General features: G+C 37.1%; 1 protein-coding gene across 5 annotated transcripts in view; it reads right to left on the bottom strand.

Annotated features, from left to right (window-relative positions):
- The window catches only part of LOC133662044 (chloride anion exchanger-like), a 48,695-nt gene extending 30,105 nt beyond the window's left edge, over positions 1 to 18,590 (bottom strand). For 2 of the 5 annotated variants that reach the window (XM_062065696.1, XM_062065697.1), the window contains exons 1-9: positions 17,995 to 18,308; positions 11,911 to 12,050; positions 8,867 to 8,977; positions 8,637 to 8,797; positions 5,730 to 5,894; positions 5,508 to 5,660; positions 3,871 to 3,953; positions 1,617 to 1,764; positions 1,414 to 1,527 (exon numbers count right to left, since the gene is read on the bottom strand). In XM_062065696.1, coding sequence (XP_061921680.1) covers positions 1,414 to 1,527; positions 1,617 to 1,764; positions 3,871 to 3,953; positions 5,508 to 5,660; positions 5,730 to 5,894; positions 8,637 to 8,797; positions 8,867 to 8,977; positions 11,911 to 12,050; positions 17,995 to 18,128 — 1,209 coding nt within the window. In that variant the 5' untranslated portion in view covers positions 18,129 to 18,308. Of the gene's footprint in view, positions 1 to 1,413; positions 1,528 to 1,616; positions 1,765 to 3,870; positions 3,954 to 5,507; positions 5,661 to 5,729; positions 5,895 to 8,636; positions 8,798 to 8,866; positions 8,978 to 11,910; positions 12,051 to 16,752; positions 16,816 to 17,994; positions 18,309 to 18,433 lie in introns of those variants that run through there. The other 3 variants (XM_062065695.1, XM_062065698.1, XM_062065699.1) reach the window with 3 other exon arrangements.
- Positions 18,591 to 19,164: the final 574 nt, after the last annotated feature.

Here is a 19,164-nt window from a genome sequence, read left to right as displayed (position 1 = left end):
AGTCACCAAGAACGAGCCAATTTTTACATGTTAGAAAGTGAAAATAAGAAAAAAAAGTTTATCTTCTTGTCTCTCATAATGATTGTGAACGATAGGCAAAATTCCAAAAAAAGTGGAGTTCCCCTTTAAAGGGCCTTTTTTACTGCTGACAACATTGGCATTTATTTCATAGTTCTAAACCTAAAAATAATGCAACTACAGTACATACGCTGTTGAGCTTGCTGTGTACAAACAAAACATGACATGTGGGCTGGTTAAAAAGTAAAAGTTAAAGTACCACTGATAGTCACACACACACTAGGTGTGGTGAAACTAACCTCTGCATTTGACCCATCCCCTTGTTCACCCCCTGGGAGGTGAGGGGAGCAGTGAGCAGCAGCGGTGGCTGCGCCCGGGAATCATTTTGGTGATTTAACCTCCAATTCCAACCCTTGATGCTGAGTGCCAAGCAAGGAGGTAATGGGTCCCATTTTTATAGTCTTTGGTATGACTCGGCCGGGGTTTGAACTCACGACCTACCGATCTCAGGGCGGACACTCTAACCACAAGGCCACTGAGCAGTACTTTACAATACTTTCCAGATACTGTAATATGATTGTTCATGTTTTTCAGTTAGTACAGTTTGTGTCTTATCACATTGTGTTGTGCATTACAAACTCAAACGTGTTTCGTGCTGATGTAGAAGCTAGCTTATCTCTTGCCGTAGTTAGCTTTTACGACTAATACCAAAGCACGCCCTCGTGTTAGTACGCTAGAAAAAGAGTTCCTCAGTGTTCGCTCTTCCAATAACAATGTCGCTACAGTTTGGTTATTATACAGGTTACGGAATGTAAATTAAGTATTGTTAACGGTTTTTGGATGCATTTTTAAAGTGATTTAGTGGTAGAGTTTATTGCTCCCATTAGCTGCATTGCTGGCCACCAAGAACGAGTCGATTTTTACTTGTTATACTGCAAAAAAAACCCAACATTTTTTGTCTGCTTGTCCCTCATAAGGATTGTGAATGATAGGCAAAATTCCCATAAAAGTGCAGTTCCTCTTTAAATAACCTCCTAAGGCCCAAGCTGTTTGTTTACATGCTTTTTTTTATTTCTCTTTGCTATTTGTGCTTATTGGACCCTAATTAGAATAAAAACTAAGAATCATCTTTTGATATGATTTACTTAGTCCATAAGTAACAAACATGTACTTCATGTTTAGTGACATGCTAATTCTTACTTTTACACTTTTTTCCCCCCCAAATTCCATTGTATGTTATACTCTTCTGACACCACCAGATGGCAGTGTAAGTGTCCACATAAGCGGCCATAAGACCCCAATTCAGTAGTGTACACAATTTTGGAAATAAGAGCTAAAAGGTGCTGTCCACGCATGTGGCCAACTAAGCCTTTAGAGGATTTTATGTAAAAATACCTGTGTTTTTCCTCCTGTGCTCTCCTGCACAGCACTCCTGGAAAGAGCTGTACTTGCTGCGAAAGACTTGAAGGACGCTCCGAAAATGTTACTTACTCCAAAAGCGATCAGCTCCTAGGGGGGCCAAAAGAAACCACATTATTCACATAATCTCAAACTTTTTGTGGATGACAAACGATGCATTGTGGGTACTGAAAACGCACCTGGTTTCCGTCTATGGTGTAGTCGTGTTTCACGGAGTAGACCTTTGCCACGGAGAAGGCCACAGCAAAACCAACGATGGCCATTGGGAACGCTTCCATCGCGGTCTCCTGGAAGATGTGCACGTTGGGAGCTATTGGAGGCTCGTACCTGAGAATCAGCACAGTAACAGAAAAAGTCAGCATTATGTGGTGGAATAGCTGAGCTGTCCAGCAACTTGAGGGTTGACTGGTTTGATTCTAGTTCCCGCCATCCTAGTCACTGCCGTTGCGTCTTTGGGGAGGCCACTTCACCCACCTTGATCCCAGATTAGCTCACACTGGCGCAAATTCAGTCTACCCCAGGGCAACTGTGGCTACAAAGGTAGCTTACCACCATCAATGTGTGAATGTGGAGTGTATTAATAATGGGTTCTCACTGTAAACCGCTTTGGGTGTCTCTAAAAAAGCGCTATATAAATCATTATTATCATTAATATACAGTAGATGGCTACTTTTTATACAGCATCATGGCCAGAACATACCACATGACCCGTACATAAGAAGGAACTTGCACGCTCTCTCACCATCAAAACAATATCATCATTGGCTGATGGGACGTCAGTGTATTCATTCACAGACTGGCAAGTGAAGTGACATTATTGCTGGCTTGTAAATTGTCTTCATCACGTGTTTTACAGTCCACAAGTGTAAGTGCTGATATGGTTGTCAAGTGAGCCGATGGCGCAGCCGAGTTAATGTGTCCTAAGAGCAGGGTGTGAGATTTGAACATTTAGGATAGCAGAACTAGAAATATCCTTCAATGAACACTTTGTTGACAGCTTAGATCCGATTGGAAAACACCTTTTGTTGTCACTTCAAATTTTCAAGATTGATTAGTTTAATGTCAAACAAAATAAAATAAAATAAAATAAAATATACACTACCGTTCAAAAGTTTGGGGTCACATTGAAATGTCCTTATTTTTGAAGGAAAAGCACTGTACTTTTCAATGAAGATCACTTTAAACTAGTCTTAACTTTAAAGAAATACACTCTATACATTGCTAATGTGGTAAATGACTATTCTAGCAGCAAATGTCTGGTTTTTGGTGCAATATCTACATAGGTGTATAGAGGCCCATTTCCAGCAACTATCACTCCAGTGTTCTAATGGTACAATGTGTTTGCTCATTGGCTCAGAAGGCTAATTGATGATTAGAAAACCCTTGTGCAATCATGTTCGCACATCTGAAAACAGTTTAGCTCGTTACAGAAGCTACAAAACTGACCTTCCTTTGAGCAGATTGAGTTTCTGGAGCATCACATTTGTGGGGTCAATTAAACGCTCAAAATGGCCAGAAAAAGAGAACTTTCATCTGAAACTCAATAGTCTATTCTTGTTCTTAGAAATGAAGGCTATTCCACAAAATTGTTTGGGTGACCCCAAACTTTTGAACGGTAGTGTATATGTATATATATTTTTTAAATAAAAAAATAAATAAAATAAAGTAAAATAACATTATCCATCCATCCATTTTTCTACCGCTTGTCCCTTTTGGGGTTGCGAGGGGTGCTGGAGCCTATCTGATATTAAATAAAACAAAATGTAATTTGATTTCATCCCCCCTGAGATCGGTAGGTTGTGAGTTCAAACCCCCCGGCCGAGTCATACCAAAGACTATAAAAATGGGACCCATTACCTCCCTGCTTGGCACTCAGCATAAAGCTTTGGAATTGGGGGTTAAATCACCAAAAATGATTCCCGGGCGCGGCACCGCTGCTGCCCACTGCTCCCCGTGTGACAATCATTGGTACTTTAACTTTAATTAATTACATTCTATTTCATGTGCAGCACGGTGTCACAGGGGTTAGTGCATGTGCCTCACAATACGAAAGTCCTGAGTAGCCCTGAGTTCAATCCCGGGCTCGGGATCTTTCTGTGTGGAGTTTGCATGTTCTCCCCGTGACTGCGTGGGTTCCCTCCGGGTACTCCGGCTTGCTCCCACCTCCAAAGACATGCACCTGGGGATAGGTTGATTGGCAACACTAAATGGTCCCTAGTGTGTGAATGTGAGTGTGAATGTTGTCTGTCTATCCGTGTTGGCCCTGCGATGAGGTGGCGATTTGTCCAGGGTGTACCCCGCCTTCCGCCCGAATGCAGCTGAGATAGGCTCCAGCACCTCCCGCGACCCCAAAAGGGACAAGCGGTAGAAAATGGATGGATGGATGGATTTTATTTCATTTAAACATATTGGCTGAAATGGCACCCAACTTACCCCTTTGGAATGTGTCCAACAACATCGATGCCATACTTTGTCCTGAAGTCAAACGCATAAGAGACTCCACATGCTATGACCGTCTGGGGGCGACACATTTGCAGAAGAAAAGTGTTGAAACAAGACTATTTAGTGTTAGCCAGACAAGTAGACACCAACATTTGTTTTTCCTTTGCTTGGTGGTTTTTGTTTGTTTTTGTTCTGTTTTGGTTTGCTCGGCAGTGACTTTACCCCTGCTTCTAAGTGCTATTCTCCTCACCTGTTCCTGGTTGGAAATTAGGAAGCTCACCTGTCCCTGATTATCAATCAGGAGGTTTTTTTTTACATGTGTCACTGGCCTCTCAACGCTAGTTTATTGTTCATTTCTCACTTTACCGGTCGCACGACCTGTAATATTTTCTTCCGCCTGGTACTTAAACGACCTTCCCGAGCTAACCTGTACATTGCCTGCCGTCTCTGCATCCTGTGGTCGCGCCACACGCAACCCAGGTTTGTGAAAAAAAATCAACATTCTCTTCTATGTTAATTCTTTAAAAATATCCCATTTTGTTATTTATTTTTAAACTGCTATAAAAGTAAGCGTATTGATACAAATAGTTGTTGTTTTTTAACCTAAAATCTTATTCCCATCTTGTATTCGGATAATAATAATCTACAAGTTGAAGGAAAAACTAAAAATCCTATAAAAAGTATTATCATCTGTAATACTCGCCCTATTTTTACTTGTATCGGATCGATACCAAAATGTGCAGCACTGGCCACTTCTGGGTAAACCGAGACTAAGGAAAACACCCATAAAAACCAAAAAAAAATAAATCTATTTTTGACACTCTCACAGTTAATAAACACTTTTTAAATTCAGTTTTAACTTATTAAAAGTTGCCGTATGACACACACAAACAGCCTAACGTAACACACACGCACACACAAACACACATGAATTTCCCAATGTGAACCAATGCACACACTGCAGTACCTATGTTTGACCACTTGTCATACCCACTACACACAGAAATCATGAAAATTGACCTCCAGGTGACCATTTCTGAAAAATGAAAAAAACGCATAGGGCCTAACAGGAAGCCAATTTCTATTCATTCCAATGCTTTGGACCCTACTGTGCGAGTAAAATGTCAGGTTTTTGGTCCCACTGGGATAGAAATACAAACACACACACACGCACACACCCACACGAGTTAAGTTTGTTATTCAATTTAATTTGTAATTTTAGGGTAGAACAGGTAGTATGTTGAATAGATTGAGCGCTGCTGCCACCTATCTGCAGGCTTGTGTATCGTTCTAACATGAATATTGTGTGTAGACAAATAATGAGCAACGCTGTGATAGTCAATAGTGGTCTTCTGACTGTTTTTGGTTGAAAAATCTGCAACACAGTATTTCCCCTGCAGATAGCGCCATCAAACCACTTTCTATTGAAGTTAGCATAAAAATACTATCTATTTACAACTTAAAGCAGATAAAATGAATGGTAATATGCGGTGGAGCAAATGAATAAATATTTCTGTACATGTTTCCTTAAACTGATAGGCATGTCATCATAAATCACATGAATAACAATGATGGTTAGTGTTGTGGTGTTAATGACTAACAATGATTACGTGCAGGGCGCGCCTCACCATGATGACCTCGATGGGAATAGGAACCGGCAGCTTGGCTTTGAACCTGTCATTGAGCTCCTTCACGATGAACACAACCACCATGATGACCAAGGAGATGACCACGTCGCATACATTGGTGGACTGTATCTTACCAAAGATGATCTCCAGAGTCTGTTAGGAGGAAAACGATCACAGAGGAACGTGGAATTTAAATAATTGATCATACTTTTTTGGTCTTACATATATAATAGAGAGTGGTCCACTGATTCCTGGGACCTGCAGGCCCAGCACAAACTTCAGCTGGGACACCAGGATGTGGATGGCTGCTGCGGTGGTGAAACCTGACACCAGAGTGTCGGACAGGTACATGACCACAAAGCCCACCTGCAGGACGCCCATCGCCAGCTGCATGAGAGACATAAGCCACATGGATATATATTAGGGATGTCCGATAATGGCTTTTTGCCGATATCCGATATCCCGATATTGTCCAACTCTTTAATTACCGATATCAACCGATACCGATATATACAGTCGTGGAATTAACACATTGTTATGCCTAATTTGGACAACCAGGTATGGTGAAGATAAGGTCCTTTAAAAAAAAATAATAATAAGATAAATAAATTAAAAACATTTTCTTGAATACAAAAGAAAGTAAAACAATATAAAAACAGTTACATAGAAACTAGTAATTAATGAAAATGAGTAAAATTAACTGTTAAAGGTTAGTACTATTAGTGGACCAGCAGCATGCACAATCATGTGTGCTTACGGACTGTATCCCTGCAGACTGTACTGATATATATTGATATATAATGTAGGAACCAGAATATTAATAACAGAAATAAACAACCCTTTTGTGTGAATGAGTGTAAATGGGGGAGGGAGTTTTTTTGGGTTGGTGCACTAATTGTAAGTGTATCTTGTGTTTTTTATGTTGATTTAATAAAAAAAAAAACACAAAAAAAACAAAACAAAAAAAACGATACCGATAAAAAAAAAAAACGATACCGATAATTTCCGATATTACATTTTAAAGCATTTATCGGCGGACATCTCTAATATATATATATGTATATGTATGAATAATATACAGAATAATTCCCACAAAGATGCTGTAAACTGCAGCGAGTAACTGAAAATGACACAAAGGAATGTAGCAGATACTAAACAAATAAAATGGGATAATTCTTCAAAATATTATAAAAGTAACATTATGAGATATAAAAAATATACAGTACAGGCCAAAAGTTTGGACACACCTTCTCATTCAATGTGTTTTCTTTATTTTCATGACTATTTACATTGTAGATTGTCACTGAAGGCATCAAAACTATGAATGAACACATGTGGAGTTATGTACTTAACAAAAAAAGGTGAAATAACTGAAAACATGTTTTATATTCTAGTTTCTTCAAAATAGCCACCCTTTGCTCTGATTACTTTTTCGCACACTCTTGGCATTCTCTCGATGAGCTTCAAGAGGTAGTCACCTGAAATGGTTTTCACTTCACAGGTGTGCTTTAAGCTCATCGAGAGAAGGCCAAGAGTGTGCAAAGTAGTAATCAGAGCAAAGGGTGGTTATTTCGAAGAAACTAGAATATAAAACATGTTTTCAGTTATTTCACCTTTTTTGGTTAAGTACATAACTCCACATGTGTTCATTCATAGTTTTGATGCCTTCAGTGACAATCTACAATGTAAATAGTCATGAAAATAAAGAAAACACATTGAATGAGAAGGTGTGTCCAAACTTTTGGCCTGTACTGTAATGACCTATAATCACATCCATTTTCTACCGCTTGTCCCTTTCGGGCTCGTGGGGGGTTACTATCCAAATACAATTCTAATAATAAAATAATATTAGAACAAAACTGGAAATAAAATAGTACGGTAATATCTTAAGTGTAATGTACCAAAAAAACAGGGATTTGAAAAAGACATTGATGAAAGTATACTTGAAAAAATATACAAGTACCATCGTTTTCGCTACCTAAAGAATATTCATAAAAAAAGATTGTAAGAAATAATAGTATACTATTGATATAATATAATACAACAAAGTAGTTTACAAATTGTGATTAACGATTATAACTATTTCGATTACAATATAGAAATAGACAATTGTGAAACAATTTGAAAAATTATATTAGAGAAATAAAATAGGATTGTCCTTGATAATATTACAGCACTGAAATATTATGATAATGGGACATCGTGAAAAAAAAGTATATATATATATATATATATATATATATATATATATATATATATATATATATATATATATATATATATATATATATATATATATAAAAAGAAAGAACATTGTGAAATAACTGACAAAATAAAGGAATAACAACACATTACTATGAAATGACAAAATAAAGGAATAACAACACATTACTATGAAATTACAATCATAATTACATAAATAATATTACAAACAAAATAGTAATATCCTGATGACAATATACCATTAAACCTGTGATTGGAAAAAGGATATTGATCAAAATACATTTGAATACAAAATCCGTTTGACTCTTTTTGCTACCTAAAAAATATTTGCCAAAAATATAGCAAGTAATAATAGTATAATATAAATACAATATAATACAAACATAAGTAATATCCTGATAATAATATACTGTAAAACCTAGGATTTAAAAAAGGATATTGATAGAAAATACACTTGACTCTTGGGACATTTCTACCTAAGGAATATTCACAAAAACATATTGTGAGAAATATTAGTATATCATAAATATAATATAATACAAAGTGATTTAGAAAATGTGACTATTATTATTATACTGGACTACTATATTACAATTTAAACATGTAAAATAGTGAAATAAAAAATACAGTATATTTACTGTCTAACCTAAGAATTGAAATCATAATATAAATCATATTACAAATAACATATTATGTAAATAATAATAATCCTGGTTCTAGATTCTTAATTCATCTCCTTCAAGGATAATGTTCTTGAAATCTGAGAATGTACTAATCATTTTTTAAATAATGTCCTAACAGTAAAATTACAGTACATACTCACTGCACGTCTTTAAAAAAAAGCTTGGCGCTCTACCAGCTCTCTGCCAGTCAAGTGCGGACGTATTAGAGTGGAGAGTGCTTCACCTGCATGATGCCAGCCAGGAAAGTGACGGACGAGGCCACCAACACCCTCTGCTCATCCTTGGTCAGGCCTTCAAAACCTGTGATGTTAGCGGGCGGCCCTTCGTCTGGTACCAGCCTGGTGACCACCGAGCCAATCATCAAACACAACACCGGGAATGGACCTTCACACGTTGAGGTGTCACAAAAAGAGGTCAGCTATAAGAAGTTCTGGACAAGCAGTCTGGTCTTACCTACTGAGATGTGCCTAGAGGTTCCCAGGAAAAAGTAAAGGACCACAGGGAAGAACGCAGAGAAGAGACCATACCAGGGTGGAAGAGACGCCAGGAGACAATACGCCAACCCTAAACATGACAAACATCACATGGTTTTTTTTAAGAATTTCTCATCTTTCTGCAAGCGACAATACAATTTACAGTACACAGTAGAGGTGTCCTGATACAACTTATTCACTCCCGATGCAACACCAATATCGGAACCGTCACCCATACCGATATTAATCCAACACGATATCAGCACAAATCACAGTGCATACTTTTATTATTTTGTAGTGTAGAATGTTAATACGTGAAATTAGTCAAACCGTGAAGGTATAAAAAACACTAACCTATTTACTATTAACCTTTGGGAATGGGCTTAAGCTGTGTTTTAGTGGAAGTGGAGTGGTATTTTTCTGGCATCCCCTAGCGTTGACAACAATTCATTAAATTAAGCTCATGAAGCAGTAAATTGAAAATGTAGACACAATTGTTATTGGACACTTTCTGATAAGCTTCTGCCTTGAAGACTTTGTATGTGTAGATAATATGCAACTATGATTATTTTATACTTGTTTATATTGACAAACGTGCCGTTTTACACTGCAATATTTTTCAACAAAAGGTGGGCAGTAGCTACATAGCTTAGCTACATTTTCCAGTAGCTCGGCAGTAGCTTCGCTACTTTTTGAACGAGTTGCGATTCCTGTAACTTAGCTATTCTTAGACCCATGTAGCGAGGTAGCCATGTAGCTACAAGCTACAAAGAGAGAAAATGGACAGCGAATCCAAGCCAAAAAAAAAAACAAAACGGAGAAAATACAATGACCTGGATAAATGAGAACATACGAGAAACTCCATGATGATTGGTTGGCGTTGATATGATGAGTCACAATTGGCTAAAGTTAGGGCGAAACATTACGGACTGGCCAATCAGAGGCAAGGAATTGATATAGCGGACACCCTGAATACCATAGTATATTCCAGGGATTCTATTCCAGGGATTCTCACTAGTGGTATGCAGACTCCATCTAGTGCAGTGGTTCTCAAACTTTTTTTGTCATCCCCCACTTTGGACAAGGGGGAGTTTTCAAGCCCCACCTGCCCCCATCGCCCCAACAGAACGCTAATGCCAAGCTTAACATTTTCAAATTTATCGAACATCAAGTAACATCAAGTTTTATACATTCAAACTCAATAACATAAAATAAAATCAAGTTCAATAATAAATGAAATAACTGTGCAGCTGTGGTATAACTTGCATCAAGTTCAATATCAAATAATATAACTTGCATCAATTCAATAATAAATAAAACAAAAGTGTTATAACTTGCATCAAGTTCAATAATAAATCAAAAAAAGTGATATAACTTGCATCAAGTTCAATAATAAATCAAAAAAAGTGTTATAACTTGCATCAAGTTCAATAATAAATCAAATAAAAGTGTTATAACTTGCATCAAGTTCAATAATAAATCAAATAACTTGCATCAAGTTCAATAATAAATAAAACAAAAGTGTTATAACTTGCATCAAGTTCAATAATAAATAAAACAAAAGTGTTATAACTTGCATCAAGTTCAATAATAAATCAAAAAAGTGTTATAACTTGCATCAAGTTCAATAATAAATCAAATACAAGTGTTATAACTTGCATCAAGTTCAATAATAAATAAAACAAAAGTGTTATAACTTGCATCAAGTTCAATAATAAATCAAATAAAAGTGTTATAACTTGCATCAAGTTCAATAATAAATAAAACAAAAGTGTTATAACTTGCATCAAGTTCAATAATAAATCAAAAAAAGTGTTATAACTTGCATCAAGTTCAATAATAAATCAAATAAAAGTGTTATAACTTGCATCAAGTTCAATAATAAATCAAATAACTTGCATCAAGTTCAATAATAAATGAAAATAAAAGTGCCACTTTGCAATCTTTGCCAAAAAAAGGAGGACAGGGCAAGTGAACATGAGTTTTACAGTACTCCAGCATTAGTGGCTGCAATGAGCCTGTTTTGCACTGCACAGCTTTTCAAATCGGGGTTGCAAGCTTGACACTGCCACTGTTAGAACCTCATTGAATTCGGGGCTGAGCTGCCTTGACACGAGTGTTTCCCGGTGAATGACACATTGTGTCCAATGCGCATTTGGCGCAACCCTCTTTATTAGAGCCTGCAGCCCGTTTCTTGACTTTGCCATGCGCGCCATCAGAGCAAAAGCCCACACAGTTTTCCCATTTAAGATCGTGTTCTTTGAGGAAACTGTCCATTATCTTGAACAGCTCATCAGCAGTGGCTCTATTTTTTATGTATTTGCAAAACAGCAAATCCTCGCACAGTGGCTCGCCATTCACAAAGCTTCCGCTTAGCCCCGCCCCCATTAGTTACTGTTGCTGTCTGTCAAACTTTCGCTCCTACCTAGAAATGTAAAGCATACAGGAAAAATAAGTAATTTACATTTATCTATATAGCGGATTTCACAGACAGAATCACAAAGTGATTTCCAGTGTGTATAGAAAATGAAAGCATAGTAAAAAAAAAAATCAAAGAATATAATAATAAAAAAATAAAAAAAATCAAAGTGAAATTTCCTCCCGTTCCTCGCGCCCCACCTGTCATGTCTCTATTCCCCACCAGTGGGGCGCGCTCCACACTTTGAGAAACGCTGATATAGTGGTACGCCAAAGAATAACTTCACTAAAGTACAGTGTTTTATTTTCCTATATTCAAACACAGTGTTACTGTTCAAACTGTGTGTAATGTTACAGTGGCCAACAATATTAAATGTTAAATAAAACCTATCTGTCTTGTTTTTAATGAATACTTAGGCCTACTACGCTACTGTATTTTAACGTTGGTAATTATGGTGGCACTTGGAGAACCAAGTTTTTTCTGAGGTGGTACTCAGTGAAAAAAGTTTTAAAACCACTTTTGTACACAAATACTTACATTGTTTGTGATTATGAATTTGCTTGTTTTGCATCATTTGGCACAAATGACAAATGAAAAACAACAACCTTGCAGGACGGCGACGAGTCCAGTGCTGATGCCCGACACGATATCGCTAAGAAGCCACTCTTTGATGCGATAGATTTTCATCCAGCCGATGATTGGCAGGAGGGACAGAACCGCATTTTTGGCACGTCTGGCGTCACACCTGAAACAATAATATATTTTATAGTGTATGCATTGAAGTGACAATTTTATACTAAATACGGGTCTACTAAAGCAAATAACTTGGGTCTAAAAGTAGCTCTGGCTGGCTCCTGTTATTATTATAATCATTATTATTATCATCATTGTTGATAATAGTTATAATGGATTAGATTTGTATGGTGCTTTTCTAGACACTCGGAACGGCGGTAGCTGGAGTCGAACCAGGAACCTTGAAGTTGCTGGCACGGCCGCTCTAGTATCCGAGCCACACCATTCTCAAATCGATTCCATTACTTTTATTAGTCCATATCCGTACTATGCTAGCAAATATATTACACTTGTATATTTGTATACATTTTGTATAATCATATATTTTTGACAGTTCTAATCCCAGTAATGACAGCTAAAAATGATAGCTAACCACATTAAAATGCGACCTTGTCTCCACAATCAACAGCTTGACCCTGGGACAGATTACTTCCATTTTAAATTATTTGAAGGAAACTACTTCAAAATAAACCAATTTGTGCTTGTTTAGTTATAAAAATATTATTTGATAATGTATTTAATTTATTAAAACAATATATTTTTCTTACAGTTTGAAGACGGTAAATAATGAATTAATGATAGCTAAAATTGATACCTAAACGTGTTAAAACGCAAAATTTATAACCTTGCCTGTACAATTAACAGTTTGACCATGTAATGGATTATTTCTATTTTCTATTGAGAAATGCTTTCCAAAATTAAACAATTTTTGCACATTCAACGATAATTTTTATTCTCGTCATTTTTTATTGTTTAATTACTTTTTTAAAAATATATATTTTGACAGTTATATGACAGTTAATACATAATATTAAATAATAATTAAATATGTAAAATAATAAGTAACATGAATAAGAATGAAGGACCAAATACAAGTAAAACATATTGTGAAGGTTAAAAAAAACAACTATTAAATATATATACATATACTGTATACACGCACACACACACACACACACACACACACACACACACACACACACACACACACACACACACACACACACACACACACACACACATACACACACACACACACACACACACACACACACACACACACACACACACACACACACACACACACACAGTAAATAGATAACAAATAAATATAACTATATCTAGCATTAAATATAACTCAATAAAATCCAGCCTAGGAACGGCAGGGAGCAGCATGCAGGTAGGAAACATATTTAAGTATATAATCCTTCTTCAACAACGTAAATTGCAGTATAAAACTTGACTTGCTAGTAAGGCTCAGAACAAACATAACAGTTGCCAAGGGCGAACAAGACTGCCAGACTGAGTGAAGTGCGAGGAAAGTATATACAACTCTGATTAGTGATCAGGAGCAGGTGAGCGTCCTGACCACTAACCAGAGGCAGGTGCACAAAATTGGTGTCCATGGCAACAAAGGGAGCAAAAGAACATAAATGCACACTAAACTAAATATAGCATGACCTGGGCAATGGCATAAAGTATGAATCACTTCAATAAAACTTCAATAAAACTAATATATATTAGGTAAAAGCCAAATCAAAAAGGTGGGTCTAAAATGGGAATTTTGCTTACCGTTCACAATTATTATATTATACGATTTATTTATTATTTAAAGCTTAATATTAAATAAATGCGATCAAATTTCTGCTTACAATGAAGCCTATTAGAGTTGCTCTATTCTGCCTATAAAGCCCTTAAAAAAACATCCAAACACCTCCATTAAGGTTTTATATACATGATTACATATGTAATGTTGGAACAGACACATTTATCCATCCATCCATTTTCTATCACTTATTCCCTTCGGGGTCGCGGGGGGCGCTGGAGCCTATCTCAGCTACAATCGGGCGGAAGGCGGGGTACACCCTGGACAAGTCGCCACCTCATCGCAGGGCCAATACAGATAGACAGACAACATTCACACTCACATTCACACACTAGGGCCAATTTAGTGTTGCCAATCAACCTATCCCCAGGTGCATGTCTTTGGAGGTGGGAGGAAGCCGGAGTACCCGGAGGGAACCCACGCAGTCACGGGGAGAACATGCAAACTTCACACAGAAAGATCCCGAGGCCGGGATTGAACTCACGACTACTCAGGACCTTCGTATTGTGAGGCAGACGCACTAACCCCTCTGCCACTGTGCTGCCCAGACACATTTATAATAACATTTAATATTTAAGCATTTTGATCATTTTAAGCGTAAAAACGCACCACAAAGTTAGCTTTTTTCCCCCAAGTCTTTCACTGATTATTAGTCACTGCAGACACAATAAGAGCCATCAAACATAATAAAGTTAAGTTAATGTACCAATAATGATTGTCACACACACACTAGGTGTGGTGAAATTTGTCCTCTGCATTCGACCCATCCCCTTGTTCACCCTCTGGGAGGTGAGGGGAGCAGTGGGCAGCAGCGGTTCCGCGTCCGGGAATCATTTTTGGTGATTTAACCCCCAATTCCAACCCTTGATGCGGATTGCCAAGCAGGGAGGTAATGGGTCCCATTTTTATAGTCTTTGGTATGACTCGGCCGGGGTTTGAACTCACAACCTACCGATCTCAGGGCGGACACTCTAACCCAGCGTTTCTCAAAGTGTGGGGCGCGCCCCACTGGTGGGGAATAGAGACATGACAGGTGGGGCGCGAGGAACGGGAGGAAATTTCACTTTGATTTTTTAAATTTTTTTATTATTATATTCTTTGATTTTTTTTTTACTATGCTTTCATTTTCTATACACACTGGAAATCACTTTGTGATTCTGTCTGTGAAATCCGCTATATAGATAAATGTAAATTACTTATTTTTCCTGTATGCTTTACATTTCTAGGTAGGAGCGAAAGTTTGACAGACAGCAACAGTAACTAATGGGGGCGGGGCTAAGCGGAAGCTTTGTGAATGGCGAGCCACTGTGCGAGGATTTGCTGTTTTGCAAATACATAAAAAATAGAGCCAATGCTGATGAGCTGTTCAAGATAATGGACAGTTTCCTCAAAGAACACGACCTTAAATGGGAAAACTGTGTGGGCTTTTGCTCTGATGGCGCGCATGGCAAAGTCAAGAAACGGGCTGCAGGCTCTAATAAAGAGGGTTGCGCCAAATGCGCATTGGACACAATTTGTGATTCACCGGGAAACACTCGCGTCAAGGCAGCTCAGCCCCTAACTCAATGAGGTTCTAACAGTGGCAGTGTCAAGCCTGCAACCCCGATTTGAAAAGCTGTGCAGTGCAAAACAGGCTCATTGCAGCCACTAATGCTGGAGTACTGTAAAACTCATGTTCACTTGCCCTGCCCTCCTTTTTTTGGCAAAGATTGCAAAGTGGCACTTTTATTTTCATTTATTATTGAACTTGATGCAAGTTATTTGATTTATTATTGAACTTGATGCAAGTTATAACACTTTTATTTGATTTATTATTGAACTTGATGCAAGTTATAACACTTTTTTTGATTTATTATTGAACTTGATGCAAGTTATAACACTTTTGTTTTATTTATTATTGAACTTGATGCAAGTTATAACACTTTTATTTGATTTATTATTGAACTTGATGCAAGTTATAACACTTTTTTTGATTTATTATTGAACTTGATGCAAGTTATAACACTTTTGTTTGATTTATTATTGAACTTGATGCAAGTTATAACACTTTTGTTTTATTTATTATTGTACTTGATGCAAGTTATTTGATTTATTATTGAACTTGATGCAAGTTATAACACTTTTATTTGATTTATTATTGAACTTGATGCAAGTTATAACACTTTTTTTGATTTATTATTGAACTTGATGCAAGTTATAACACTTTTTTTGATTTATTATTGAACTTGATGCAAGTTATAACACTTTTGTTTTATTTATTATTGAATTGATGCAAGTTATTTTATTTGATATTGAACTTGATGCAAGTTATACCACAGCTGCACAGTTATTTTATTTATTATTGAACTTGATTTTATTTTATGTTATTGAGTTTGAATGTATAAAACTTGATGTTACTTGATGTTCGATAAATTTGAAAATGTTAAGCTTGGCATTAGCATTCTGTTGGGGCGATGGGGGCAGGTGGGGCTTGAAAACTCCCCCTTGTCCAAAGTGGGGGATGAAAAAAAAAGTTTGAGAACCACTGCTCTAACCACTAGGCCAGTGGTTCTCAACCTTTTTTCAGTGATGTACCCCCTGTGAACATCTTTTTAATTCAAGTACCCCCTAATCAGAGCAAAGCATTTTTGGTTGAAAAAAAGAGATAAAGAAGTAAAATACAGCACTATGTCATCAGTTTCTGATTTATTAAATTGTATAACAGTGCAAAATATTGCTCATTTGTTGTGGTCTTTCTTGAACTTTTTGGAAAAAAAGATATAAAAATAACTAAAAACTTGTTGAAAAATAAACAAGTGATTCAATTATAAATAAAGATTTCTACACATAGAAGTAATCATCATTTAAAGTGCCCTCTTTGGGGATTGTAATAGAGATCCATCTGGATTCATGAACTCATTTCTAAACATTTATTCACAAAAAATAAATCTTTAACATCAATATGTATGGAACATGTCCACAAAAAATCTAGCTGTCAACACTAAATATTGCATTGTTGCATTTCTTTTCACAGTTCTTTTTGACAGACATTTAAAAAAATCTCACGTACCCTTTGGCATACCTTCAAGTACCCCCAGGGGTATGCGTACCCCCATTTGAGAACCACTGCACTAGGCCACTGAGTATGTATGAAACATCACTGTGGAGGGGGCGTGGCCCGCACGTCTCCTGCGGGCAGGGCGTGTGCAGGAGCCGGCTATGAAGCAGCTGACAGGTGAGTGGATTTCCCAGCTGGAACGGGTTATCTAATCACCTGTCTCTTTATTAGCAGCGTCCGAGGCCACGAGGGGGGTGCGAGAGAGAGAGATCCCTTGATCAGTCGATCATGTCAACATTGGCACACCAGCTCGTGAATAGTTTGTCTGCGTTAGTGTTTATAATAACAATATCACCAATACTTGGTTAATGTTCAAGTCACGAAATGTAAATGCCGCTTTTTGAAAGTTCATTTATTCAATTTTATGGGTGGAATAGAGCAGTGGTCCCCAACCTTTTTGTAACTGCAGTCCGGTCAACGCTTGAAAATTTGTCCCACGGACCGGGAGGGTGATTATTTATTTATTTTTTTTTTGTCATAAAAAAATACAATCATGTGTGCTTACGAACTGTATCCCTGCAGACTGTATTGATCTATATTGATATATAATGTAGGAACCAGAAATATTAATAACAGAAAGAAACAACCCTTTTGTGCGAATGAGTGTGAATGAGTGTAAATGGGGAGGGAGGTTTTTTGGGTTGGTGCACTAATTGTGAGTGTATATTGTGTTTTTTATGTTGATTTAATAAAAAATAAATAAATAAATAAATAAATAAATAAATAAATAAATAAATATTTATTTATTTTATTTCTTGTGGGGCCCGGTACCAATCGATCCACGGACCAGTACCGGGCCGTGGCCCGGTAGTTGGGGACCACTGGAATAGAGTACCTCCCCTTGGCTGCGTTGTAAGCAGACTTTTTTTTACGAGTTAAAATGCATTAAAAAAAATACATCCGTGGTTATGTATTTCATGATGATTGTGAGCAATAGGCAAAATTCCCAAAAAAGTGCACTTCCGCTTTAATCCCAGGCTCTTAAAAACATCAACTTTCTCGACTGCCCTAAGGTCCTCAAACAGAATTTTTTTTTTTTAAAGACTATTTTAAAGTGGAAAAAATTAAGTTTAACGATGGCTACAATTAGACCCTAGAACAGATTATTATTCATATTCATATTCAGTATGTCTGAAGGAAGTAGATGAACATTATCAGCACCTGGTCTGTGGAAGTACTGCAATGCAACCTTACGTGAAGTACTGCTTGAGGTGATCCAAGCCGGTCTTGTGGTGCCTGTAGACCTTCTCATGCTCCTCTGCAAAGGTCTCCTCCGAGTACAGAGAGCGAGCGACCAGGTACTCCTTGAGCCCTGCTTGCTTCACCATGGCTGCTTCTGGTGCCTTGGAGGACCTCCTGCTCCTTCTTCTTCTCCTCTATGAGGCTCTGAGACCCATTTAAGCACATGAAGAAATGGGAGATCACCTTTGAACGCCACAAACAACAATAAGGTCCAGATCCCCAAATCCAGACTCGGGCACAGAGGGAGAGAGAAAGCAGGAGTACATAATCATCTGTCAGGCTTGATAAAGAGCGAGCGATAGCAGATAGAGAGTTGCTAGAAAGACTCACACAGGAAATATTCACTTCCTCTACCTGTTTGTGTGAAATCCCGTTATTTTCTCCCACATACCTGATTGACTCCTAATCCAAACTTCTACCTTCTTCCTCCAGTATTTGGAAGGCATCTGCAGCCGCCGCCTCATTTTTAACCATTCATAATCTACTGTCGTTATTACCGACTGTAATTATTAACAGTAATTATGATGAGGTCCCTGCGCTGCCCGGCTGCTGGATGCCTGCCTTATCCTTGACCATTGTTCCTCCTGATATCGGTCAACTTTACGCCCCTAAACAGGGCTTGGAAGGAGGAGGAGGACGGGACAGGACAGGCTATTGTTATGAGGTGGAAATCACAGAGCTTTTAAGCAGGAGTGGAATGCTGCCAAAGGTCAACAACAGTACAGATGTATTTACTGTTGACCTTATACTCCTAAAATAAGTCGGACATCACCAGGTTAAACCAAAGCACTCTTAAATGCGACCTTCAAAAAGAATACAACATTTTTAATAAGTGACACTTTTGATACATTTTCTAGAGTATTTTTGTGGTTTGAAAAAAATATGTTTAAGTCAAATTTATTTATTTTATTGAATTCATTTGATTGTTTTTTACCACATTAAGAAATGGCTGAAGAAAGTTTATCAAAACTTAAATTTTAAAAAAAATATGTAATTTGTATATATATATATATATATATATATATATATATATATATATATATATATATATATATATATATATATATATATATATATATATATATATATATATATATATATATACTGTACATATGTTTTTTA

Source organism: Entelurus aequoreus, linkage group LG12, assembly GCF_033978785.1.
Source record: "Entelurus aequoreus isolate RoL-2023_Sb linkage group LG12, RoL_Eaeq_v1.1, whole genome shotgun sequence".
In the NCBI taxonomy this organism is placed as follows: Eukaryota; Metazoa; Chordata; class Actinopteri; order Syngnathiformes; family Syngnathidae; genus Entelurus; species Entelurus aequoreus.
The sequence above is the reverse complement of the archived record's forward strand: the minus strand, read 5'-3'. Positions and strand labels throughout refer to the sequence as shown.